Here is a 25,164-nt window from a genome sequence, read left to right as displayed (position 1 = left end):
TTTTTTCTCTTCCTTTTTTTGTCGCTTTTTTTCTCTTCTGTTTGTGTTTTTTGTCGCTTTTTTGATTTTTTTTTTTTTTCTTTTTGTTCCTTGCAGCAGAAGCTCCACAGACGTTTAATAACAACACCGGGAGGGGTGGGGGAGAGAGAGCTGGGCAGTCAGATGGGGCCATGGCCAGACACCAAACGCAGGGACACCACAGAAAGGGCACTGAGGCTAAAATCGGGGTTCGCCATTCTCAGTTCTGACTGGGCCCACTGCGGGGGTGGGGGCTTCAAGGGCTCCCGGGGGGCTCCGGCTTTTGGCTTCTGTTGGATTTTTTTTTTTTTTTTTTTTTTTACAAAGAGTGAAAACTAGGGGGATGGAAAGTCCAGACAGAAGCCGAGGCCGGGGCTTGGGATAGGGGCTGCGTCCACTGCCCTCACTGATCTGGAAAGACGGAAAAACCCAACAAACTGAAAGGGGGTGACGAGTGGACGGAAAGGGAATGCGGGGCTGGGCCCCTGGGCCCATCCACCCCGGGGCCTGGCGGGGACTGTCGGGGCACTTGCTGCTGGGGAGGCCCTGGGTGGAGAGGCTCAGGGCCTGGCCTCCCCCTCGGCCTCGTGGGCCAGGGCCTCGGCCCAGGGAGGCTCAGCCCCAGGGATGGGGGTCCTTTGGCCTCAAGCGTTGGGTGGGCTGCCTCCAGCCCACCATGACGCCAAAAGGACAACGAGGTATCGTGTGTCTGGATGCATGGACGCTGTGTGTGCACGCCTGTGTTCGTGGGCGGCAGGGACCGTTGAGGAGCCAGGAGAGAGCTCTGCAGAGAACCTGGGGCAGGGGCGAGTGGGGCTGAGTGCCAGGAGGAGGGGCGGGCCGGCCTCGCTGGAGGAAGTGGGCTATGGACTGGGCTGGGGTCTGGGCTGTGACCTCTCGCCTGGGCCTGAGGGATGCTGTGGGCATGTCTGTGTGTCTCTGGGTATTGTGACTATGTTTCTCCATGACTGGGTGTCTAGATTTGTGTGTCCAAATGTAACTGTCTCCACTTCCATGTGGCCACATGCACGTGTGGAAATGTTCCCATGTCCACGTGTGCACGTGTCCACATTTGTCCCCGGCCACATTCACCACTGTCCACATCTGCCTGTGGCCGCATTTGCCCACGTCCACCATGGCCACATTTACATAGCCCCATACTTCAGTCTTCTGTTGTTTATACATGTGTTTGTCTACGTGTCTGACTTGGGCCAGGGAGTTCCTGAGGCATGTCTCTGGGTCCGTCTGTGCTGCTGTGTATCCCTGGGGTGTGTGTGTGTGTGTGTGTGTGTGTGTGTCCCTGTGTGTCTTTGTGTGGCTGTGTTTCTCAGTGTGGCCCCGTGGACCCTCAGCTCCTAAGCCCTGCTCCCTGTTCCTGCCCCAGTTGGTAAACATAACCTGCCAAAATATTTTCTTTTTTTTTTTTTGTCTTTTTTTGTGTTTTTTTTTTTTTCAAGTTCAAGAATCCCCAGTAAAAATTCTCCACGAGGTCTTTTTTCCCTTTTTACAAAAATAGAGTTTTTCTTCCCCTCCCACCCCCCCCTTTTTTTCATTGTGTTTCTGTTTCCAGCCCCTCCCCCTGCTCCTCACATTCCTCCAAGGGGCTCTGGGCCAGGGATGCCCACACCCCTCTCACGTTTCGCTTTTTTGGGGATTTTTAAACCTGTTCCCCCCTCTCAGGCTCACCTAGGTGTTGGGGAGGCCTGGGCAAGGGGGCCTGGGAGGGCACCCCCAGCACCCGTTCCCCAAGCCATCCACGGAGGGTGGTTGAGGGTGGGCTGGGGGCACATCTCTGCTTTCACTTTAGCCGAAAAAGGAAACAAAAACCTTCACCATGAACAAAACCAAGACGAGAGAGTGAACAGCCCAGCCTGGGGGAGAGGGGCAGGAGGACGGGGTGGGGGACCCCCAGGAGCCCTCCCATTCCCTGCAGACCCTCCCACCGAGTGCTCACCCTGTGGCTTCTGCAGGGACACGGGGCCCTCGTGCCATCCGTGGTCTGCCTGCGCTGTCTCTCTCGGGCCCCTGTCTCTCTCTCTCTCTCTCTCTCTCAATCTCTCTCTCTCTCTCTCTGTCTCTGCTGCCCGGGAAGGGTGGGGAGGGCGGCGGTGGCTCAGGCCTTGTGCTGTTTGCTGGTCTTGAAGGACACCTGCAGCACGCGCTCGCCCAGGCGGTAGCCGTTGAGGCTGGCGATGGCCATGGCCGCCTCGTCATAGTTGGTCATGGTGACGAAGCCAAAGCCCTTGCACTTGTTGGTGGTAAAGTCGCGGATGACCTTGACATTGGTGACTGCCCCGAAGGGCCCGAACAGCTGCCACAGCACACTCTCATCTGCCTCCGGAGACAGGTTGTACACGAAGATGCACCAGCCAGCGCCCGCCGCGCCCCCTGACAGGCCCACACCCGCGAGGCCGCTCATGCCGTCGATGGCGATGGGTGAGAACCTGGCGATGAGCGACAGGGGACTACTTTGGGGGTCACGCGGGCTCTGCCCTTACCCCCGGCATGCCCCCTGACCCTGTCATGACCTCTGACCGTGCGGAGACCTTGGGACTATGTGACCCCTGCCTTGGCCCCGTGACCTCCATCTGTGACCCCGCCTGAAGCCCCAGACTCTGAGCCACTCTGATACACCAGCCCCCGATCTCCGTCCTGACCTGGAGACCTGTCCTGACCTCTGACCCTTCCTGAACGTTAGGTCCTCACCTGCGATCTTGCCCTGAGCCCCTATCCACCCCGACTCCCTGACCTTGGACCCTACCTACCTGGTCCTCAGCCCTGTTGACCCTGACCCCTTCCCCACACCTGGCCACCACCCTTCCCTTGACGCCTCTTCCCACCCAACTCCTGCCCTCACCCCGACTTGGGCACCACCCTGATCCCGCCCTTGGCAATGCTGCCCCTTTTGCCCCACTGGCCATCCTGCCAGGCGGAGGCCCACCCGGAAGGGCAGCGCTGGAACCAGGGTGCGAGCGAGGCCTTTAAGCGCCCCCTCTTGTTATTCAGGTCTCAGCTCAGCTGTCACTTCCCTGGGGAGGCCTCCTTCGACTCATAAAGTGGCCACCTCCTCCCTCTGGCCCTCTCTGGCCTTTTCCTATGTATGTATGTATGTATTTTTTTGCCTCACCACGCGGCATGTGGGATCTTAGTTGCCTGACCAGGGATCGAACCCGCGCCCCCTGCAGTGGAAGCTCAGAGCCTTAACCATTGGACCACCTGGGAAGTCCCCAGGCCTTTTTCTATTTAAATCATGTATTTATTCTCGGCTCCATCTTCCCTGCAAGGTTCTATTCCCTCGATGTCCCGGCCCAGAACAGCTCCCAGCACCAGTAGGCCCTCGGGGCGTGGGGGTGGGGTTTGTGGAGTGAACGAATGAGTGAAGGGGTATTGGCTCCCTGCCTTCCTGAGGCTCCTTTACTCCTCAGCACCCCAGGACCCCGAGGGCCTGAGCCGCTCATTTGATCACTGGGCTCACTCCCTCCTCCTGGCCTTTGCACAAGCCGTTCTTGCTGCCAGGAACTCCAGTTCTGCTCTGGCCCTGTCTCCTGAGTGATGTCTCCGCTGGATCCTTATCACCCCGTCTCCTGCCCCCTTCACAGCTCAGATCACGGTTCATCTGTCTCCTTCCCCCGTGGACTGAAATAAGTAATAACAGTAACCATAATCGTAAGAGACACTGCCTTTGAAACTGAGTGAGCCCGCACTCCGTGCCAAGCGCCATGCTCAGTATCACTCCATCCCCACCAGGGGCCAAGTCTGGCCGGGCCACGCTGGGTCCCCAGCCCCGAGCCAAGCTCCTGCCTCTCAGCATGTGCTCAATAGCTCTTGATGCTATAAACGCGGGGACCTTCAGAGGATCAGGGATGTGGACCATGGAGCGGGTGGGGGGCCTCAAGGTTCACCCCCAGCTATGAGGCAGAAGGGGGCATTCTGTGACCCTCAGCAAAGATGATCAACAGTGGCCAGTGGGGGCACAGCTGTGACCCAGGCAACACTGCCTGCCTTTCAATGGGGTGGAGAAGGCCACAGACAGGCCCCCCAAGTCCAGATTCTGTAGTAGCACTTTCCAGGCATTTAGTAGGCTCAAGAGCCCCCAGATCTCTTAATGGCCACACTATGCCCAGACAGGGGCGGTCCTGGGGGGTGAGGTGGGGGAGGGGGGCCATAAGGGCAAAAGGGTCCAAGGAGGGACGGCGAGGGGCTGGGGGCAGCGGGGCGGGGGCACTGTTACCTCTTGACTCCGTAGGCCATGTTGAGCAAATTGTCCAGCCTGTGGAGGCGGAAGGGGTGGTCACTGGTGGCTTCTGGGCACACCCCCGGCTGTGACGCCGAGCAGCCAGCCTGCCCTCCCCGCCCCCACCCAGCAGTCCAGCAGTGCCAGCCCTGCCCCCGCCTGCCTGCTCCCCGCCAGGCTGGACACCGCCTGGCACGGAACCGTGGTCACTCGGGCACCGCCTCTTGCCTGCCCTGCTGCTGCCCAGCCGGCACTGGCATCCTCGTCCTCCCCCTCCCGCCCACCCAGCCCTGCTCGCCTGCCCCCCCCACCCCCCAATCCAGGGCTTGGGTCCCGAGAAGGGAAATCTCTTCTCCAAAATGCCTGGGCCAGGCAAGTGACAATGCCTCTCTGAGCCTCAGGGGCCCCGTCCGTAAAATGAGGACAAGACAAGTTCTGTCCTCACGGGGTCGCTGCGCAGAAAAAGTAAGGGTGCCTGGCCAGCAGGGAGCTGAAGCCACGTGCCCTTGGCGGGGTTGGGGAGGGGGTGGGTTGGCAGTCAGAGCTGGGCCTGGTCAGGTGATTCTAAAACTACTGACGCCATTAATGCCACTCTTAGTGGCCTGCACACATTGAGCGCCTGCTGTATACGAGGGTCTGGCCTCAGCACCTGACAGACCCCCACGTTTCCCCTTTCGCCCTGGTGTCTCTCCGCCCTGCAGGAATGGGGTTCGGCGAGGGCACCTGCAAGCCTAGGGCACCCGGCCCTGGGGGTCTGGGACGTCTGGAGGGCAGGGAGCGGCAGGGGGCTCACCGGAAGCGCTGTGTCTGATGGTGCAGGGGGCCTGCGTAGCGCCTGGCGGAGGACTGGTAGAGGTGAGTGAGCAGGGCCTGCCCGGTCTTCTGACTCGGGTTGTTGGCAAACTTGACCGTGATGGGCTCGGCCGCACCCAGCGGCTTCTGCCCGTTCAGTCCTTTGATAGCCTCCTCGGCCTCGATCCTCTTGTCAAAGCGGATGAATCCCACACCCCGAGAGACACCTGCCGGGGCGCGAGGGCGTCATGGGGACCCGCCCCCTCCTGCGTGACCCCGCCCCCCTCCTCGCTGCTATTTCCGGTTTCTCCACTCTGGTCCCACCTGGGTGCCTTAGCCCAGCGCCCCCCCCACCCCACGTGCACTCTCCCCGGCAGCCTGACCTGTGACCTGGTCCACCAGGATGCGAGAAGTGATGATGCGGCCGTACTGGGAGAAGAGCTGCTCCATCTCTTTCTGGCTCATGGTCTTGGGGAGCCCGCTGACGTACAAGTTCGCATCCCGGATGGAGGCGGAGCTGGGCCTGGCATAGGACACCTGGGGGAGGGGGTCGGGCGGACAGGGGTGAGGGCAAGACCCATTTCAAATGGGGAAGGAGAGGCCACATTCAAACCGCCACTGAGCAACAGAAATCCCTCATCCGTTTATTCAACAAATACCGGGAGTAGTCACCATGGGTGGTGGGTGGGGTCAACCAGGGCTTGGGGGAGGGAATGTGGCCCTGCCCGCGGAGAGCGGTGAGAGGGACCTGTCATCCAAGGAGGTCAAAGGAGCTGCGCCCTTGGGGGGTCACATGTCTCCCTGGAGGCCTCAGGGACCCTCACATCTCTAGCTAATGTTCTCAGGCTGGATATTCCATCAACATTGACACGTCCCACTCCCTTGGAAAGTGAACCTGGGATGCTGGCCCCTTCTCTTCCCGACTACACTGGGCCCCTCAGATCTTTAGCGCCCAGATCAAACCTGACAACTCCCAAATGTCCGAGCCCAGCATGGGCCTGGCCCCTGAGCTGCACACCTGCGTGACACCTGCCTTCAGGTACCCCACGAGGAGGCCTCATGGGGGATCACACTCAGCACCCCCAACTTGCCCTAACTCAGTAATGACAGTTCTGTCCTCCTGGGTGCTCAGGTCCCCAGCCTCGGGTTGTCCTCGATGCCTCTGTCTGTCACACCCGCATCCAACCACCATCCATCCTGTCAGCTCCACCTTCCTCATTATCTGGATAGAATTCACACACTTCTCCCCATTTCCACTGCTCTACCATTGCTCACCCAGACCAGTGCAGCAGTCTCTGCCCTGGTTCCCTGCTCCACCCTCGCCCCCCACAGGCTGTTCCCCCCACAGCAGCCAGGGGGCACCTGTGAGCATCTGAGTCAGGTCACATCCCTCCTCTGCTTAGAACCCTCCATGGCTCCCACCTTCCTGAGTTAAAGTGCTTCCCAGGGCCACAAGGCCCTGCACGACCTGCCCCATCACCCCCCTTCCTTCATCTCTGCCCACTGTCCCCCTCAACATCTCTATTCCAGGCACACGGGCCTCCTCTACATTCCCCAGACACACTAGGTGTGCTTCACCCTCAGGGCCTTTGCACTTGCTGTTCCCTGTGCTCACGACTCTCTTCCTTGTTTTTCTTCTCCAGGTCTCAGTTGAAATATCCTTCCTGTCCTTTGCCATCTGAATTTGGTCCTCCACCCTTATCCCTGTTACCCTCTGTCAAAGCCCTTCTCTCAGCTGTGAATTAGACACGTTTTAGTACGATCCTTCAGTTCACGTCATTAATTATGGTCCAGCCCAACAATGAAACTCTCTGCAGCTGTTTAAAAAATGGTGGACGTGTATATTTATTTTCCTGAAACAGTGGTGAGTATTGTAAAGTGGGGGAAAGAAAAGTCCATTTACAGAGCAGCGAGTATTGTGTGACCCCATCTCATTGTGTGTTTATCAATGTCCTGGAAACATGGTCTGGAGGGCCCACCCCTAAACGCTAACAGGGTGACCTAGAGCTGACGGGGGAGGCGAGGTGGGATAAGCTCCGTTCCCCCTTATTTCTGCTGATGTCTATTTTCTGTTTCTTCTAAATTAACCTCTGGGTAGATGGGGGTCATTGTAAAGGGTCTGGCTTTTGTTTGGGGTGGTGAGTTGTGAGGGCATATTACTTCATTAGAAATAACTAATTAAAAAACGAACAAAATGAATAAATTGGGCCAAGGGCGGATGGGGGTCAGGGTGTTCATGGGGTGGGGGCAGGGGGATTCTAATTGATGCAATTGTGCACACCTGGGGTCCTCCAGAAAAAACACAGACACCACAGCTGCTATTATTTCTGTAATAATAATTAAAACTCATGGCCATGTATTTGATGGTTTCCACTCTCCCCTACCCCGTGGGGCTGTGAGTTTTGAGGGGTGAGGACTTGTTGATGGATTGGAGCTGGGGGAGAGGGGAGGGGAGGCTCAGCTCCTGGGTGGGTTTGGGGTCAGGGGTCATCTGAGGCACAGAGTAAGTGTTCAGGGGCCTTTCCCATCCTTCCATGACATGGGCTGACCCAGGTCCCTCACCTGGGTATGGGCTCCTCCCACAGCCCCTCACTAGGATGGGGTCTGGCATACGATGAGTGGCTGGAACTATTTTGGGCAGAATCTGCTGGAACACCTAGTCAGGACCAACCACACACCACAGCCACCCAGGCAGATGCACACGCACGCACACACACACACACACACAGGGCCACGCTGTGGTATTCACTGCACAGCTGTGGTGACTACACCAGCAGGAGGGTGACACAAGGCCACCACCACATTCACGGTGACTCTGGGGGTCTGGGATAATTGCAGTAAGAGTCGCAGAACCGCACACCTGTCACACCACCACACAAGCCCTCAATGTCACACACGTTCCATCCTGAATGGGGCACAAGTAGACACACCCACACAACTTCACCGTAACACACAAACACCCTGTCACAGCCAGACACACCCACACAGCCCCACCAGGTCACAGCTGGAGTCGCAGTGCATCACAAAGCACCTGTCAAATAAACACGTCTCACTGACACAAGGTGACACACCCTTGTCTGTAACAGCCAGACCCACATGATAACAGCCACTCACGTAGCCACGGGGTCCCACAAACACCATGTCTTATAGCTCAGGGTCTCCCCCCCCCCCACACACACGCCACATCACACGCACACAGTGGCCCTCTGGGTCATACAGTTCATCACTAGGGTCCACTCTCACAACCTGGGGGCTTCTGGATCTACTTGGCCATGGAGGGACCCATCAGGCCCTTGTCAGCCTCCACACCAGGGACAGGAAGAGATTCCGGCACCTCTGTTCCCATGGCGAACTGGGGGCCAGATGGGCGTCCTCCCCAGCCCAGCCTCCCCCAGGGTTCAGGAGCAGATTTGTGGGGCGGAGCCCAGACACCCCCAGGCAAACCTAGAGAGGGGGTTTCCATGGTGATTCCCCGCACCCCCCATGGCCCCCAGGGAACCTGGGCTCGCAGGGTCCCAGCTGCAGCTGCCGAGAGGGGAGGTCATAGGGGGAGGGGCATTGTACAAAGGTGGGGGAAGGGCCCACCCCTAATCCCACCCTCCCAGACCCTAGTTAGGCTCCAGATGGCAGATGGGCCCCCACCTCTCCCCCATTTCCATGACAAAGGCAAGGAGAGGGCTGTCCACCAGACCCTGGTCACTCTCTCCTACTGCTGAGGGGGTGGGTACCTCCAGGGCCCGGCTGACTCCTTGAGTTGCCAGAGAATGTGGGGCTGATCATCTCCCCATTGACAAGTGAGGAAACTGAGGTTCAGAGAGGCAGAGCCATTGGCCCCAGGGCCCCAGCCAGAAAGCCTTTGGGGATTGATTTGAACCCCTTAGGGGATGAGCCATGGGGGAGGATGGGCAGCAGTGGGGGGAATGGATGTATGGGGAGGGTATGGTCGTGGGGGGCTGGGTGGCCGTGAAAGGGTCAGTCCAGGTGGGCGGTAATAAAGAGGAAATGGGCACAGCCAAGATGGGAAGTCACAGGGATGGGTGGCAGTGGGGAACGAGGGCGCTGACCTTGATGGTCTTCGTCTGCAGTTTGAGGCCGTTGAGGGTGTTGATGGCTTTGTCTGCATCGTTGGGGTCAGAGTAGTTCACAAACCCGTAGCCGAGGCTCTGCCCTGCAGGCAGGACCAGGACGATGACCTCCCTGGACCTGCCACTGTCCTCCCAGACCCAGGCCTGAGAGACTGACCACCCCCCTCAAGGTTATGAGAACCAAGATTCCACCCTTATTTGTTCCCCCAGAGTACTACCATATCCCGAGGACAGCTCAGACCCCCCAGGGTCCCACCTGCTCCCATCACCTCCCACCTGGGGTCACACCTGTCTCTACACCACACCTGTACTCCTGAGGCTACCACCTCTGTCCCCTATCCCCACCCCCCACCTGCCAGCAGCCACACCTGTGATCTTGTCCCGAACCAACTTGCAGGACTCAATGTCACCAATGCTGCCGAAGAGACTCTTGAACTCATCCTGGGTCATGTTCTGGGGCAGGTAGTTGACGATGAGGTTGGTCTTGCTGTCATCACTGGCTCCGTTTGTACCAAGGAGTGGCCCGTTGGGCAGGGCCGGGCCAGCCGGGCCCCCCGCCACCTGAGACTCCATGGCCCCGAGTATCTGCTGGAGACAACAGGCCGCACCCACTCACGGCCCAGTTCCCACACCAGGGACCAGTGGGAGTGAGGAGGGGCTTGGTGGTGACAGATCAATCAGGTCTGCATAGGCTTGAACATACAGAGGGGATAAGGTATTATTCTTATAGTCCCTTCCACTTCTTGAGCACTGGGCAAAGTACTTTACAGGTGATTTTACTCTGAAAAAGTCCATATATTAATGCCATGTATGCCCATTTGCACGTATGCTTGCCTGTTTGTCTAAAGCCAATCTGCATTTTTAGAATAATGAAATTAATACTTTGTATTCAGAAAAAGAATTACAACATTTTTATTAGCTTTGAAGCCCTCATAATCCCAACCCTGACCATGTACTTTGCCCTTCCCACCAAATGTAATTCCTATCCCAAATGTGTTAATATTTCTTTTGCTTCATGCATAATTTACCCCCACAGGTTTTCCACTGAGCCATTTTGGGTTTTTTATGTATATCATAATAATACCTGCAAATATAATGACAGTTTTATTTCTTTATCTCCAATCTATACCTGTTATTTATTTTTCTTGTCTTATGGCAGGGGATACATTGTGACATTGGCTTCTTTATTCTTGACATTAAAGGAAATGCTTTAAACATTTCACAGCTAAATATGATCTTTACTGTAGGTTTTTTGGCAGATGGCCTTTATCAAGTTAAGAATGTTTAATTTTATTCCTAGTATCCTAACAAGATATTTTTTTAAGGAACGGATATTGAATTTTATTGAATATCTTTTTCTGCATCTATTGAGATGATTTTTTTGCTTCAATATTTTTTTTAACAGATAGGGAAGAGGCCTTTTTATTTTTATTTTTTAAAATTAATTAATTAATTAATTTATGGCTGCGTTCAGTCTTCGTTGCTGTGTGCGGCTTTCTCTAGTTGTGGCGAGCAGGGGCTACTCTTGGTTGCGGTGCACAGGCTTCTTATTGTGGTGGCTTCTCTTGTTGTGGAGCACGGGCTCTAGGCGCGTGGCTTCAGTAGGTGCAGCACGCGGGCTCAGTAGTTGTGGCTTGCGGACTCTAGAGCGCAGGCTCAGTAGTTGTGGCGCACGGGCTTAGTTGCTCCACGGCATGTGGGATCTTCCTGGATCAGGGATCAAACCTGTGTCCCCTGCATTGGCAGGCGGATTCTTAACCATTGCACCACCAGGGAAGTCTGCTTTAATATGTTAATGTAATAAATTACATTAATTGATTTTCCAGTATTAAGTCAACTTTCCTAAGCTAAACTAAACTTGGTCATGTTGCAGTTTTGTTTATATACATTGTTTGATTTGATTTGCCAAATTTTTTATGGTTCTTTGTTTAGGATTTTTAACCTCTATATTCAGGAAGATATGCTTTTTTAAAATTTAATTCACACAGAGGCTCAGGTAGAAGTTTATTATGCTATGACAAATAAGGAATTTGAGGCTCAGAGACATTAAGGAACTTGTTGAAGTCACACAGCATATCAGTGGTGGCACTGGAATGCAAATGCAGACCTGTCTAGACCTGAAGACCACTCTACCATTCTCTATGACAGTCAACCAGGCAGGTACCAGCTCTGATAACTCTTTGCTGTGTGTCCTTGGATATGTTCCTTATCCTCCTGGGGCCTCTGGTTCACTTGCCGAAAATTCAAAACAATTAGTAATGGCTATCTTAAGGGCCATGTAGAGAAGAATTTTAAAGCCATATCTGGGCTCAGAACGAAAGAGTGCTGGGATTGATTGGTACTGTCTGTCATGGGCATGGGAAGGGAAAGTAGCCAGCATTTCCTTAGGTCTTCTCCTATGTCACAGTTGGTGAATAGGTTGCCCTTACCTAGAAACCCAAATAGATTGGTAGAGTCTTCCTAGACGGATGAATTAAGAAGGATTTAAAGCTATATTCAGTTTCAGCAGGAAAGATGACTGTGATTGATTAGCAATATCTGTTGTGGCCACAGAATTAGAAAGAGCCAGCAGGTACACATCATCTCAGCCATCCCTGCCCCAAAATTCAATACCATAATTGTTCCCAAATATTGTGCATACTATGTGCCAGGCACAGTGCAAGGCCCTCTACAGGCAATGTTTCTTTTCTTTTTCACCACTATGAAAGGAGGAGGGTTTTATTACCCCTGCTTAACAGACGCTGTGGACTAAATGCTTGTGCCCCTCCAAATTCATATCTTGAAACCCTGCTCTCCAGTGCAGTGGTATTTGGAGGTGGGGCCTTTGGAAGGTTATTAGGTCATGAGGGTGGAGCCTTATAAAAAGGGACGGGAGAGAGATGATCTCCCTCTCTCCACCATATGAAGACAGTGATAACACAGCTGTCTACAAACCAGGAAGCCGGCCCTCACCAGGAGCCGAATCAGCCCACACCTTGATCTTGGACTTCTCAGCCTCCAGAGCTATGAGAAATATGTGTCTGTTGTTTAAGCTACCCAGTTTATGGTATTTTTGTCAGCCTGAGCTGAGTAAGACAACAGATGTGGAAAGTGAGGTTCAGAGATGTTTGAATAATTACCAAAGATCATGCAGCCCATAAATGGTGAAACAGGGATTTGCGCATGAGCTTTTCTGATTGGGCATCTGTATTTCCAACTTCCACTGCCAACCAAGACTAGTGCTGGCTCTAACACTTCCCAGCTGTGTGTCCTCAGGTATGCTACTTAACGCACTTTATGCTACGACCTCTGCTCCACTTTGTTGAAAACTCCAAATCACCAGCATAGTGACCAGAGACCAATCTAAAGCCAATTGTGGGTGCAGCTGGAAAGCATTCTGGGATCAGTTAGCTATGTCTGACACAGGCAGTCATGAGAAGTGGAAGCGGGCTTGTCTTGTCCGCAAGACAAGCCCTGCCTCATAATGCTGCTGTTAATAATCATCCCGCTCCATTGACACCTACCGTGTCAGGTACCAGGGAAATAACTCAAGAGACGTTGGGTGATATAAATGGGGAAATTGATTTCAAACCTGGATATGTTGGACTTCAGAGCCGTTTTTAATGACTGGCCAATACATTGGGGGCAGCTCTGCCACCATATAGCTGTATGTCTTCAGGGACAATCTTAGCTCTTCTTTGGGCTTCTGTTTCCTTGTCATTTATTCTTATTTAAAGGATAGTACAGAGGGTCAACTCCCCTGCAGCTCCATTTGGCTGGGAGTGGCTGTCTTGGGGAGCTGCCTGGAGGATTCTTCTTCTTCTTCTTCTTCTTTTTTTTTCTTCCATTTTTGGCCACGCCATGTGGCTTATGGGATCTTAGTTCCCAGACCAGGGATTGAACCCAGGCCCTCGGCAGTGAGAGTGTGGAGTCCTAACCTCTGAACCACCGGGAGAATTCCCTGGAGGATTATTCTGAAGCCACAACCAGGCTCACCAGGAACACAAACTGGATTGCTTAGCAGTGTCTGCCACAGGCGTCTGAAATACAGCAGTAATGTATCCTCCACACATCTGCATCCTGGTCTTGTAACATGAATACTTTACGAACAACATGACCATGTATTGAGGGCCTCCTATGTGCCAGCCAAAATTCTTTATGTGAAAATTTCCAGGCAGTTCTCCCAAAATTGAATGTTATGGGACTCTTTTCTTCATTTAACAGATGAGAAAACTGAGTCTCACTGAAGGAGGAGGGATTTGCACAAATTTGGGTAGCGTGTAAAACGTGGACCAAGAATTCCAATCCAGGGTTTAGACTCTAGAGCCCACTCTCAATGAAAAGGCCAATTAAAAAATAATAATAATAACAAAGCAAAGCAAAGCTGAGCACCCACTCTATGCCAAGCCCCGGGCAACACTACATTTAAACCCACTTTGGGGGCTTCCCTGGTGGCGCAGTGGTTAAGAATCCGCCTGCCATTTCAGGGGACATAGGTTCGAGCCCTGGTCCGGGAAGATCCCTCATGCCGCGGAGCAACGAAGCCCGTGCGCCACAACTACTGAAGCCTGTGCACCTAGAGCCCATGATCTGCAACAAGAGAAGCCACCGCAATGAGAAGCCCGCACACTGCAACGCAGAGCAGCCCCCGCTCGCTGCAACTAGAGAAAGCCCGTGCACAGCAATGGAGACCCAGCGCAGCCATAAATAAGTAAATAAATAAATAAACCAAAAAGAATAAACAAACAAACCAAAATAAACCCACTTTGTTGGCCGAGTCTGCTCATTCAACTCAACAAATATTTACTAGGTGCCACCATATGCCAGCTGCTGGCTCCACCCTCCTGTGTGTCCTCTGACACTCATGTTGCCTCTCTAGGTCTCTGCCCCACTACTAAAGATATGGCACAGAGGTCCCCCATGTATGGGGAGATGGCGTCTGAATTCCTGTCTGGGCTCAGCGAGCTAGAATTCTGTGATTGGTTGATAATGTCTATTATGGGAGCCCCAAAAGCAATCAGCAGTACATAAGCCACTGTTTCAGGACACATCAGATTCCAGCTTTGGAAGCCCTACTATGTGCCAGGCCCTGAGCCTGTGCTGTTTTCATTGCCTTTCTACAACCACCCTGAAAGCTGGAGATCATCTCCATTTCTCAGATGGAGAAATTGAGGGTAACTGGGACCTGTGACTTGCCCAGGATGACAGAGGGAAGTAGTAGTGATGGTGTTAGGGTTTGACCCCTTGATCTGATGACCCTAGAGCCTACAGGGTTACTGGTCCTCCACCCCCAGAAATGCTGTCCTCAACTTGCGTGGGGTTAAGAGGTGACTGGGGGGTTCCCACTAGGGATCTTGAGGCCCAGCCCGCTAATCTCACCACCACCCCATCTCCCTCCCATCTGTGCCAGAGCTTAGAGGGATCAGTGTCGCATTTCCTCTGAGGCTGAGCCGGCTGAGCTGCTAATGGGGATCGGATTGGTGGAGGCCACACCCGCCCTGCCTCAGCCCACAGCAAATGCGTGGCCTGGGATGACACAGGGATCACAGGGACCTTCGAGGGCTGTCCCAGAACAGGGATAGAGAGGTGAATTCAGAGGAGAGGAAGGCAGATCAGAGATGGAGCAAGGGAACCTCCCCTCCCACTCTCTCCAGCTCTTCCTCTGGGTCTCTCCCTCTTTCTGTTTCTCTTTCCCTTTTTTCCCCTCAGTTTCTCTCTCTTCTCCTCTGTCCCCATCTCTCCCCTCTGAACGCTTCTCTTTCTCCAACTCTTTTGCACCATTATACAAACATCTGACATATGGATTTTGCAATGAACGCACCTGAGGTTACTTGCTGTGTCAGACCCCCTTGGCCCCCAGCTGTGCCCCCTGGCCCTAGTCACAGTGACAGATGCCTGGGTACTGGCAACAATAGGGCATTGAGTGGCTATGCATGGTAAGGCTGGGCCACCACGTGGTGCTAAGTGAGCCTCCTACTTCTGGGCCCTTCTCCCTCCATGCAGGGCCCTCACTGTCTCAACTCATCCCCTCACTTCCTCCCAGCCTGTCCCCATGATGGGTCTCTGCCTGAGTACTCTCCATTGGAGTGACCAGGACTCCAAGGGCTTCAAGGCCCTTGTGTGACCTCTGACCACACCCTCTCCCCTTTGTGCATCAGCTTCCCTTTCTCAAATGCGGGCACAGATCGGAGCAATGTATGCTGGACTGCTATGGCGGTGCTGAGGGTCCTCAGGAGGCCTCGCTCACGTTCCTAGATCAGGGTGAGCAGCGTGAGGCACAGAGAGGGGAAGGAGCTGCCCTGAGGTCACACAGCAGAAAAGGGTGGTCTCTCTCAGGCCTTTCTCAGAGCCAGGTGGGTGGGTCCCAGGGTCTAGTAGGGGAGAGGCCCAGGCGTGGAGGGAGCGCTGAGCATCCCCCCACCCACTATGCTCGTTACTACTCGAAAAAGAGATCCAGAAAGAGACACAGTGTACAGAGACACACACACAGAGACCCGAGAGACAGAAAGAGCGGAAGAAGGAGGCCCCGGCGCCAGGACCAGACAAAGGACGCTCGGCAGCGCGGGGAGCAGAGTCGCGCGGCGGGGGCGGGGGTGGAGCTGGGGTGGATCTAGAATTGGCCAGCCCCGCCCCCGGGATACGCCCGGGCTGCCAGTGGAAATCCGAGGGCTCGGAAGAGGCAGGGCCCCTGGGGCCCCTGGGGCGGGGCCTAGATGGGCGGGGCAGGGGCGTGGTTAGTAAGGGCGTGGCCGGGCGTGGCCGGGCGCTCGGGAGCTGACCAGCTCTGTGGCTGCTGAAAGCCCCGAGCGCGGGGCGAGTGGCGCGGGCGGGCGGGCGCGCTCAAGGTCATCCCGCGGCCCAGAGCTCTGGCGGGGTGGGGCACCTGAACCTGGCCTAGGGGGCCTGCCTGAGCCCCTTACCCCATCCCCTGGGGGCGGGGGCCCAGGAGCGGCGGAGCACCCCCTACGAGCCCTCTTCTCCCCTCCCCCTCCCCGCAGCCTGAGGCGCCCGCGCGAGGCTACGGCCCGCGAAGAAGCGCCGAGAAACAAAGGGACGCGGCGGCGGTGGCGGCGGGCCCGCGGGGCCGCCGGGCGCGCCCCCTCCTCTCCCCTCCCCGCTTGCCGCAAGGTCGACGGGCTTGAGGACGAGACACTCGGCTCCAGGGCGCGGTCGAGGCCCAGGGCGCGCGATCCGACGCCACCCCTTCCCTGGGGTTCTCGGGGACTCCTTGCCGCCTTGTCCTGGCCCAGCACCAGTGATTGGGGCCCTGCGTTTGCCTGGGAGGCCTGCTGGGTCCGGGCCTGGATGGAGGAGGCATCCTACGCCGCGGCGTCCCCTCCCCCATCAGGCCTGCTGAAGGGGGGGGCAATCCCGCCCCCAGGGCGCCGTAGGATGTCCCCCGAATCGCAGCTCGATTCCCTAAGGCCTCTCAAGCCAGACTCTAAGAGCCCCCAGCACTCTGGGCGCGGTTCTGTCCACTCTCAGGCCCCGAGGCTCGGTCCTACCCCCCGACCCGGGCCTAGCTAGGCCTGGTCCTACCCCCCCTCCCATCTCTTCGGAGCCTGTGCCTAACCCCTCTCCGACCAGGTTCCCTCTCAGTGACAGGGGAATACCTACAGTGACCATTCTTGTGTGCCCGGCGGGCGCGGTCCGTGTTGAGGGTGGCTCCGGGGGTCGTGCACTCCTTGGGGGGCGCTCGATGCTCACGCCGGGGTCCTGCCCGGGCGGCCTCTGGTGCGGCCGCTGCAGAGGTCTCGGTGAGGGCAGCGACTCCCTCGAGGGCCGGGGACGGGCCCGAGCCCGGGTACGCGCGCGCGGATAACCGGGCCCCGGGGTGGCCTGCGGGCGGCAGGGGATGGAAAGAGGGAGCGGGCGCGGGATTGAGAACGCCCCCTGCGCGGCCCCGCGGGGCCCGAGGAGGTTGCGCTTCCCGACAGAGATCGCTGCGCTCTGCCTTTCGCCGCCGCCCCTCGGCCCGGCCCGTCTGGTCCCCGGTGTTCAGTCCTCTCCCCTCGCCCGCCCTCCCTCCCTCCCTCCGGCCCGCGCTGCGCGCTCCGCGCTCTGGGCCGCGCCGCCGCCGCCCCCAGCCCTTTATAGCAGCAGCTGCCAGCGCCGGCGTCGCTTATTGGCTACGGCAACCGAGCCCCGCCTCCTCGCGGCGCCCGACGGCGCGGCAGGTGGAAGAGAGGGCGCGCTGGCCAGGACTTCGCACGCCCAGAAGGCACATCCTGGGGGCTCGGGTTGCCAGATTCGGGCCCTTTTGCCCTCACGGATCCTACTTCCTGCGTTGGCGCCCTTTCTTGGGCGGGCTTTCTGCCCAGAAGACAGGAAGGGTTCCCCTCTGTCCAGCACCCAGAGCTGGAGGAGCAAAGGGGCGAGGAGGTACTGATGGCTCGATTGTACTACCTTCAGGAGGTGCTGTCCACCAAGAGCACTGCAGAGGGACGAGGAACCTAGACTTCAATGAGCAGATGCCTGGGTCCCCACATTTGGGAGGACCATATGTAGTCCCAAGACCAAGGGAGGAAGGTGGGGGTGGCTGAGGACCTAGTCAGCCTGCAGAAGGAATTGGGACCCTGTGGATTTTGAGCAGGCTAGGTTTAAAGGGGGTGGGGAATGGGCATCCCACAGTGCAGGGGCACTGCTCCAAAGGGAGTGAAGAAGTTTGGGGCTCAGGGTTCCAGGCAAACTCCTTTGGTGCCCTGCAGACCCAGGAAACCATCGGGCAATCTCGGACCCCATAAACTTCGGGTGGACGGTTTTGCCGTGCAAATGTCCTGGCTTCCCGGGCTGGTGATTGGTCCGCCTGTGGAGTCCCGCTCCCTCTCTGCTAAGCGGGACCTGGCCTTTCTGTCAGGCGATAGGGGGTGGCGCAGTCTCCTCTGGTGTGCGGGCGCGAGTGCACGTTTTTGTCGGGGCGGCCACCAGGCGCGAGGAGGTGTTCTCACTAGAACACTAGGGGAGCCTTTGAGTGAGGCTTCAGCACCACAGACAGCGGTCCGACGGCCCTGTCCAGGGCGCTGCGGGCTGAGTAGCCCGGGTCCCCGAACCCGAGAGTCGCAATCCAAACTCTATCCTCGTCCGTGCACGCCCTTTTAAGCTCCAGACTGTCCGGGAGTGCCATCAAACCCGGCGAGGAAAGCCTAATTTGACCAATCAGGGATGGCCCCCAAGAGGACCAATTGAGGGAAGATGCCTTCGAGATTGAGCCAATGGGAGCGCGAGCAGCAGCCAGCGCTGCCACGACGATGGAAAGGGAAGGCCAATCATAATGGCCCGCGCAATCTGGGCGGTGGCGATGCGGATCCCCCGTTGGCCCTTCTTGGATTTGCCAGGGCGACCTGGCTCCCGACCCTGGGGACCCCGAGCGATGGCTTGTTCCCCATCCCGCTCCTGTCGGATCGGAAACTGTGCTTGTGCCGGGAAGGAAGCTACTCCTGGGCGCGCAGACCAGGCTGCAGTTCCCATGGAAACTGCTGGCTCCCGGTTGTGCGGGGATAGCGAAAGGGGACTGAGCCTTGCGGGGAGGCTCGCGGGGGCGGCCCAAGTAGCCGGACTCGCTCATCCTCGCCAACTCATCCGTCCCCGGCTGGGGTAGCTCCCAGTCCGAAAAATAAAATGAGGCCTAGCTGCGGCCCCGCCCCCACGAGCTGGTGAGGGGCCGGCGGGGCCATTCTGCGCGTGGCGCCATAGAGCTCCCCAGGGCACGTGCCCTGGCTCGCGGCTGCGGTCCCCGGAGTCACGTGGCTGCGGCCACCAGGGCCCACGAGGTTTGCGCGCCATCTGGCGGCCGCGTGGCCTGGAATCGCTCCCCGTCCCTCTCCCAGGAGGCCCGCATAAGGAGGAGGAGGCGGCCTCGGCATCATCCTCCGGGAAATGGGGCCAGGGCAGTCGCCCCGCCGCTGCCAAATCCCCTCCCCCGTCTTTCTTCTTGTTCCAGGAACACGCCGAGCCCGTTCCACCTCGGGGCTTTGGCACTGGCTGCTCCTTCGACCTGGGATTTTCCGCCCCCGTCTTTCTTCAGGGAAGGAACCTCTTTGTCATTCTGGTCTATGCTCAAAGGCCTCCCCAGATAGGCCCTCCCTGACCACCAACCTAAACAGCACTCCCAGGAACTAGCATATCACTCTATTTTCTGCACGGCGCTTGTCATAGCTGTAGATGTTTTACTTAGGGGTTTACTGGACATCTCCCCAACTGCTTCCTGAGCTCTCTGAGGATGAGGAATGACTGTTCTATGAGGGATTAGGAGAGGGAGTCAGGATCCTGATACCTGGGAGATGTTCAGTAGCCTCCAGGGCCCCCAACCTTCCACAACTGACCCTGTCAGAGGAGGGGGTGTTTAGGGTTGCCAGGCCCAGGTAGCCGAGGCAGAGCGGAGGTTGACAGGAAAGGGCAGGAGCGCTGCCTGGTGTGTAGGGGCATCTGCCCTTGCCCCCGCCTTGCTCGGGAAGGAAGCAGGTTGGAGACAGAGAGGGGCCCACCTTCCCCCAATCATCCAGGCCTAGGGGAAGAGCAGCTCCTTTCTCGCTCTTTAATCTCGTTCTGCTCTCTTGACACAGTCCCAGCAGTGCAGCCCCAAGTGCCAGCTCCAAAACTCGGGCGGGGTGGGGGGGGACCTGCCCTGAGGGCCCAGCCCTGGAGCGGGGCAGGGGCGCCTCCTTCTGGCCCGAGGTCCTGGCGGCTGGCCGCGGCTGTCCCGGCCCTGGCAGACTCGGGCATGGTGTCCGATCGGATGAATAAATAGGGGCGTTCAGTGGTTGGGTGGATCAGGCGGGCTTGTGGTCCGGGTGGCTTTTGAGCGTGTGGAACTTGACGCTGTCCAGCTTCTCGAAGCGCTTCCCGCAGCGCTCGCACGTGAAGTTGTACTGCACCTCGGCCGTGTGCTTCTTCATGTGCCAGTTGAGCGACGCGCGCTGTCGGCACTGGTAGCCACAGATCTCGCACCTGCCAGGGAGCACGCGGGAGGCACGGGGTAGGGGGTGGGGGGCGGGGTCAGAGAGGGCGGGGCAAAAGGGAGCAGCACCGGGGAGGGGCCGCCTCGGGGGCGGGGCCCAACCACTAAGGCTGGGCAGACCCCTGAAAGGGGGGGCACCATCTGGGGTGGGAGCACTCTGGAAACCCCACGGATGCAACGCTGGGGGCGTCGCCCGCTCTTGGGAGCTGCCCTGTGAGAGTCCAGGCCCGGATGCCCTCCCTCCCAGTCCCTGGCGGGAAGCAGGGAATCACTCACTGCAGAGGCGTCTCGCCTGTGTGCGTGCGCCGGTGCACCTCCAGGTGGTTTTTCCTCTTAAAGGACTTGCCGCAGGTTTCACAGGTGAATTCACGGACACCTGGGGGAGACGCGGGGCTGAGCAGGCCGCCATCGAGAGAGGGGTTTGTGGGGTCACTGCGGCACTGCCGAGACCCAGTAGTGCGCAAGGTCTCTGGGCGCAGGCAGACTAAAGCCCACATCCTCTGGGCGCGAATGCCGACTATAATAACTAAGGCAGCTAGAACGAAGGACAGCTACGGCCTCGCATGAGGCTCGGAGGCTGCCCAGGAACGCGGCTGGGCAGAGCAGGAATGCGAACTCGGATCCCTGAGGTGCACAGGGTGCAAACTGCCAAGCTAAAGTGGGCCTGAATTTGACTCTAATGTTTCACGTATTGGGGCGATCTCACATAAAAATCCAAAGTTCTGGCCTCTCGAAAAATCTGAAGCCGTGCCCTCCTGCTGGGCATAGGCACCAGCGCTCCCCGTGAGGCCTGCACCCTGTGTCCTGGGTTAAGGAGGCGCCTGGAGCAGACGGAACAGAAATCCTGTCCCAAGTTCACTTCCCCCCACTGCCCACCTGGGGTGGTTCACTGTCCCCCCCTCAGTCCTGGAACTGAGTCCCACATGAGAATTGCTCATTGAAGTGGGGAGGCCAAGGGCCAAGTTGGGGAAGAGACAGCCAACCCCTGCCCAGCTCCACATGACTGAGAATAGCAGATGTCCCTGTGACCCGTGTAGACAGCTTACTGTCTACTTGGGAGGTGCCCAGTGGGCACTAAGTCAACCACTTTACTTCCACCATCTCACACCAGCCCTTGTGGTGGGCATGGAGGAGGCTCAGGGAGGTGCAGCCCGTGTTTGGGTTTCACCCCCTGCCTGCCCCAGCCCCGGCCCCAGCTCCCAGGCCCAGGCCACCGTGCCTCTGGCTCAAGCTGCCAGCCCCTCCCCGGCCTGACCTGAGTGGATGATCATGTGCCGCCGAAGGTGGTTGGATAAATAGAACTTCTTGCCACAGCCGGGGTGAGGGCACACCTTGGTCTTCCCTTTCCGATGCACAAGGTTGACGTGGTTCTGGGGGCAAGAGGGGCAGGAGTGGGGCTGCGGGTGCCATGGGCCCGCCTCTGGAGCTCCCCAGGGTGGGGACAGATGAGGGCCAGCTAGGGCCGGCCTCCCTGGAAGAGGAAGAGGAAGAGGGGTGCCCTTGCCCTTGGGCAGGGACTCCCAGATCCGAGCTGGGGGTCAGGGGCACAACTGGGATCCAAGAGCAGCTTACTGAGCACCTACTCCAGCCAGGCTCTGGGCTGGGGCATCAGTCAGCCTTGTCAGAACCATGGGAAGGGGCTCAGCCATGAGCCCAGTTTGTGGATGGGGAAACTAAGGCTCTGGAGGCTTAGTGGTTTGGCCCGTGTCTCACAGGTGGGCAGTGGCAGGGCTAGGACCGGAGTCCAAGGCTGTCAGCCCCACAGCGGCACTTTGCATAGTGCTAAGCTGCCCCTAGCGCCTGGAGCAGGCAGCCCTCGAGTCATTCTTTTGTTCTTTCATTCTTTAACTCACTAGCACAACTGCTCCAGCACCCAGCACCAGGCCTGGCACCTGGTAGGTGCTCAACATGTGCTTAATGAAAACATGACTTGGCAAATTCAAAGTTCTCCTGGTGCCACATCCTGCGCCAGGAGTGGGGATGTGACGGGACCCTGTCTCTGCTCTCAGGGCACCCTGTCCAAACCTCAGCGGGCAAACGGCAGGTATGTCCTGGTAGTGCAGTGACCCGGGGCTGGGGGGACTAGGGTGGGCTTCCTGGCAGAGGGGCGTCCTCAGTTGAGCTTGGAGAGGAAGCATCGTGAGCTGACAGGGCGGCCTGGGCAAAGGCAGGAAGAGTTCAGGCGGCTGGAAGAGGGGTAGTTTATGGGGAGCCACCAGGACCAGGCAGGCCCCCGGGGTGTGCAGAGAGAGGCCGTGGCTGGTTGAGGAGGCAGGGTGGCTGGGGCTGGAGAGCAGGAGGGGAGGGCACAGAGGTGACGGCTGCCTCTCTGTGGCTGAGGCTGAGATCAGCTGGGGCTGGGTGGGTGCACGGCAGGCAGGCCAGTGGCACCTGGAGGGGCCGGGTGGGGCCCTCCACGAGCCGCACTGCCCAGACCCAGCGCGCAGGCAGCCCGACACAGAAGCAGTCCCGCCCGGCCCACTTGGATGGCGGCCTCACCTGGAAGCTGCTGAGGGCCACGTAGACCTGACTGCAGCCCTCGTAAGGGCAGTGGAACATCTCAAGCAGGCCATCGGCGTCCATCACCCGCGATCGCTTGCTTCGCCGCCTCCTGGAGGGGAAGGGCCCATGGCGTCGGGGCTCTGACACCAGGAGGGCTGCGGGCCCAAGGGCTGCTCCTCGTCCCTCCTCTCCCCCGCCTGCCCCGGCACCCACTTCTCGGGCTCCTTGGGGATCTCATAGATGATGGCTGACATGTCGCTGCCGTCCAGCTCCTCCCCGTCTGCCTCTGCCTCGGGCTCTGCGCTCTCAGGCACCGTCGCAGCCAGCTCTGTCAGTTCTGGGGCCACTGGTTCCTCCTTCTCCTCCTTCTTGAGCACGTACAGGTCCTCCTTCTCTACGGGGGTGGACACAGGGTGGGTGTCCGTGGGGACTAAGGCTGTTGAGGAGCTTCCTCTGGGGCATTACTCGCCCTCCCCTTCCCAGGTCCCATCATGGCCCCCCCAACCCCCCAGACTGGCACGGCCCCCCAGACCTTTCTTGGTCTCAATGCCTGTCATGGCGGCGGGGTCCATGGTGCTGGGCTGGCTGCCCTCTGGCTCTGTCTGGGTGTAGGCGGCCACACCCTCCATCATGGCGCAGGGCACCTCGTCACCCAGGCCCCCTCCGGGGGCACCGTTGCCTGCTGCCACGTTGAGGTGGATGCCCTCGGCCGTGAGGGCATCATAGCCGGGGCCGGCAATGATGATCACCTGCGAACCGGGCACCATGCCTGGCATGGGACAGCTGGCCACCACCTCACCCAGTGCCTCCTGGGGCACGTTCTCAAAGAGGGTGCTAGGGCCCGGGCCCACTTGCACGGGCACTGGCACGCACACCACTGTCTCCAGGGCTTCAGGCCCGCTGCTGGCCGGGTTGGGGCACAGTGGGGTGCCCTGCTCAGCCAGGCTCTCCACGTGGTGGACATCGAAGGGGATGTGCATGCCCTCCTGTGTGATGAGCCCGCTGCTGCCCGCTGGGCTGGTGGGGGTAACTGCAGCCATTGCCACTGTCGCCTTGGCCTGCTGGCCCTCGGGGGGCTCCTCAGAGTCGGAGCCGGAGCTGGAACTGGACGAGTCAGAGCTGCCGGCCACCAGGCCATTGCCCACTGTGGTGACAGAGGAGAGGGGACAGTTATGACAGTGGCGGCAGCAGCTGGTATTTCTTGAAGGCTCCCCAGGGGCTGAGCACCGTGACTCCCCTACCCCCATAAGAGCGGTCAGCTCGGTCCATATCCTCCACAGCTGCCCCTGCTCCTTGAGATGCTCTCCTGACTCAGCCTCTAGACCCGCACTCAGGTCCCTGGCTCCTCCCTGGTGGCCCCTTCTCAGCCTCTTCTGTTCTTACGGGCCTGGGAGGCTCTCACTGGGGCCTCTCCTCAGCGCTCCACTCATCCCAGGGTATCCACCAGGCTCATACCACCCTCATCCTTGACACCAGCTGGGTGTCCAACAATTCGATTCAGTTCTGACACTATCTGTCCGGAGACAGTGTCAGACCCTGAGGGTGAAAGAGCTCAGTCCCACAAGTCTGCCCCCACTTCAGATGCCAGTCACAAGTCCCGGGTCACCCATACTTCTGGCTATGAAGTGGAGGTTCCCACAGCGCCCTCCTCAGCTTTGGTAGTTTGCTAGAACAACTCACAGAACTCAAGAAAGTGCTCTACTTCTGATTACAGTTTTATTATAAAGGATACAACTCAGCAATGGCCGGATGAAGAGATACACAAGGGAAGGTAATTGGTGGGGGGGCGGGGGGAGGTTGGGGGTTGCCACGGAGCTGCCATGCTCTCTACAGACACGTCAATCTCCCAGCACCTCAATGTGTCCACCGACCTGGAAGCTCTCGGGTCACTGTTTAAGAGTTTTTATAGGTACTTCCCTGGCGGTCCAGTGGTTAAGACTGCACGCTCCCAAAACAGGGGGCACGGGTTCGATCCCTGGTCGGGGAACTAAGATCCTGCATGCCGCACGACGTGGCCAAAAAAATAAATAAATAAATAAATAAATAAAAGAGTTTTTATAACCCAGTTACTAGCCCCCATCTGCTCCTGGGGGCTGGGGGTGGGGCTGAGAGCTGCCACCCTCTAACCCTGGGTTTGCTTTCTGCGGACCAGCCCCCATCGTAAAGCTATCTAGGGGCCCCTCCCTGAGTCACTTCATTAGACTCAGGTGTGTTCCCAAGGGGCATCTTGCGAAAGGGGCTCATTACAAACACTGTTTACAAACTGAAGGTCTGTGGCAACCCTGCCTCGGGCAAGCCTACTGGCGCCATTCTTCCAACAGCATTTGATCACTCTGTGTCTCTGGGTCACATTTTGGTAATTCTTGAAATTTTTTCATTATTATTATATTTGTTATGGTGACCTGTGATCAATGATCTTTGATGTTAACAGTGCAAAAAGATTGCCACTCACTGAAGGCTCAGATGATGGTGGCATTTTTTTAGCAATAAAGTATTTTTATTTATTTATTTTTAAAAATTTTATTATCTATCTATCAATCATTGGCTGAGCAGCATACTCGGCATGCGGGATCTTAGTTCCCTGACCAGGGATCGAA

At 57.6% G+C, this 25,164-nt stretch overlaps 2 protein-coding genes and 1 pseudogene across 3 annotated transcripts in view; all 3 read right to left on the bottom strand.

Moving 5' to 3' along the window:
• Positions 1 to 75: 75 nt before the first annotated feature.
• On the bottom strand, positions 76 to 1,575 carry LOC132364065 (uncharacterized; annotated as a pseudogene).
• Positions 1,576 to 1,579: 4 nt separating this feature from the next.
• Positions 1,580 to 9,711, bottom strand: ELAVL3 (ELAV like RNA binding protein 3). Of its 2 annotated transcripts, none has more exons than XM_059919817.1 (6): positions 9,498 to 9,711; positions 9,109 to 9,212; positions 5,428 to 5,581; positions 5,046 to 5,271; positions 4,250 to 4,288; positions 1,580 to 2,483 (listed from the first exon to the last, which is right to left on the bottom strand). In XM_059919817.1, the coding sequence occupies exons 1-6, from the start codon at positions 9,700 to 9,702 to the stop codon at positions 2,132 to 2,134; spliced, it is 1,080 nt and encodes a 359-aa protein (XP_059775800.1). In that variant the 5' UTR covers positions 9,703 to 9,711; the 3' UTR covers positions 1,580 to 2,131. The 2 variants fall into 2 exon arrangements, with proteins under 2 accessions (XP_059775800.1, XP_059775801.1); XM_059919818.1 differs by having other exon boundaries at positions 1,580 to 2,462.
• Positions 9,712 to 19,271: 9,560 nt separating this feature from the next.
• ZNF653 (zinc finger protein 653) overlaps positions 19,272 to 25,164 on the bottom strand; it is a 15,225-nt gene continuing 9,332 nt past the window's right edge. The window contains exons 4-9 of the mRNA XM_059918334.1: positions 23,100 to 23,711; positions 22,781 to 22,961; positions 22,565 to 22,676; positions 21,321 to 21,435; positions 20,342 to 20,441; positions 19,272 to 20,055 (exon numbers count right to left, since the gene is read on the bottom strand). Of these exons, the coding sequence (XP_059774317.1) occupies positions 19,878 to 20,055; positions 20,342 to 20,441; positions 21,321 to 21,435; positions 22,565 to 22,676; positions 22,781 to 22,961; positions 23,100 to 23,711 (1,298 nt within the window). The 3' untranslated portion in view covers positions 19,272 to 19,877. The remainder of the gene's footprint in view (positions 20,056 to 20,341; positions 20,442 to 21,320; positions 21,436 to 22,564; positions 22,677 to 22,780; positions 22,962 to 23,099; positions 23,712 to 25,164) is intronic.

The sequence above is a fragment of the Balaenoptera ricei genome, chromosome 3, assembly GCF_028023285.1.
Source record: "Balaenoptera ricei isolate mBalRic1 chromosome 3, mBalRic1.hap2, whole genome shotgun sequence".
Taxonomy (NCBI): domain Eukaryota; kingdom Metazoa; phylum Chordata; class Mammalia; order Artiodactyla; family Balaenopteridae; genus Balaenoptera; species Balaenoptera ricei.
Note: the sequence above shows the minus strand (reverse complement) of the source record. Positions and strands in the feature narration are given on the sequence as shown.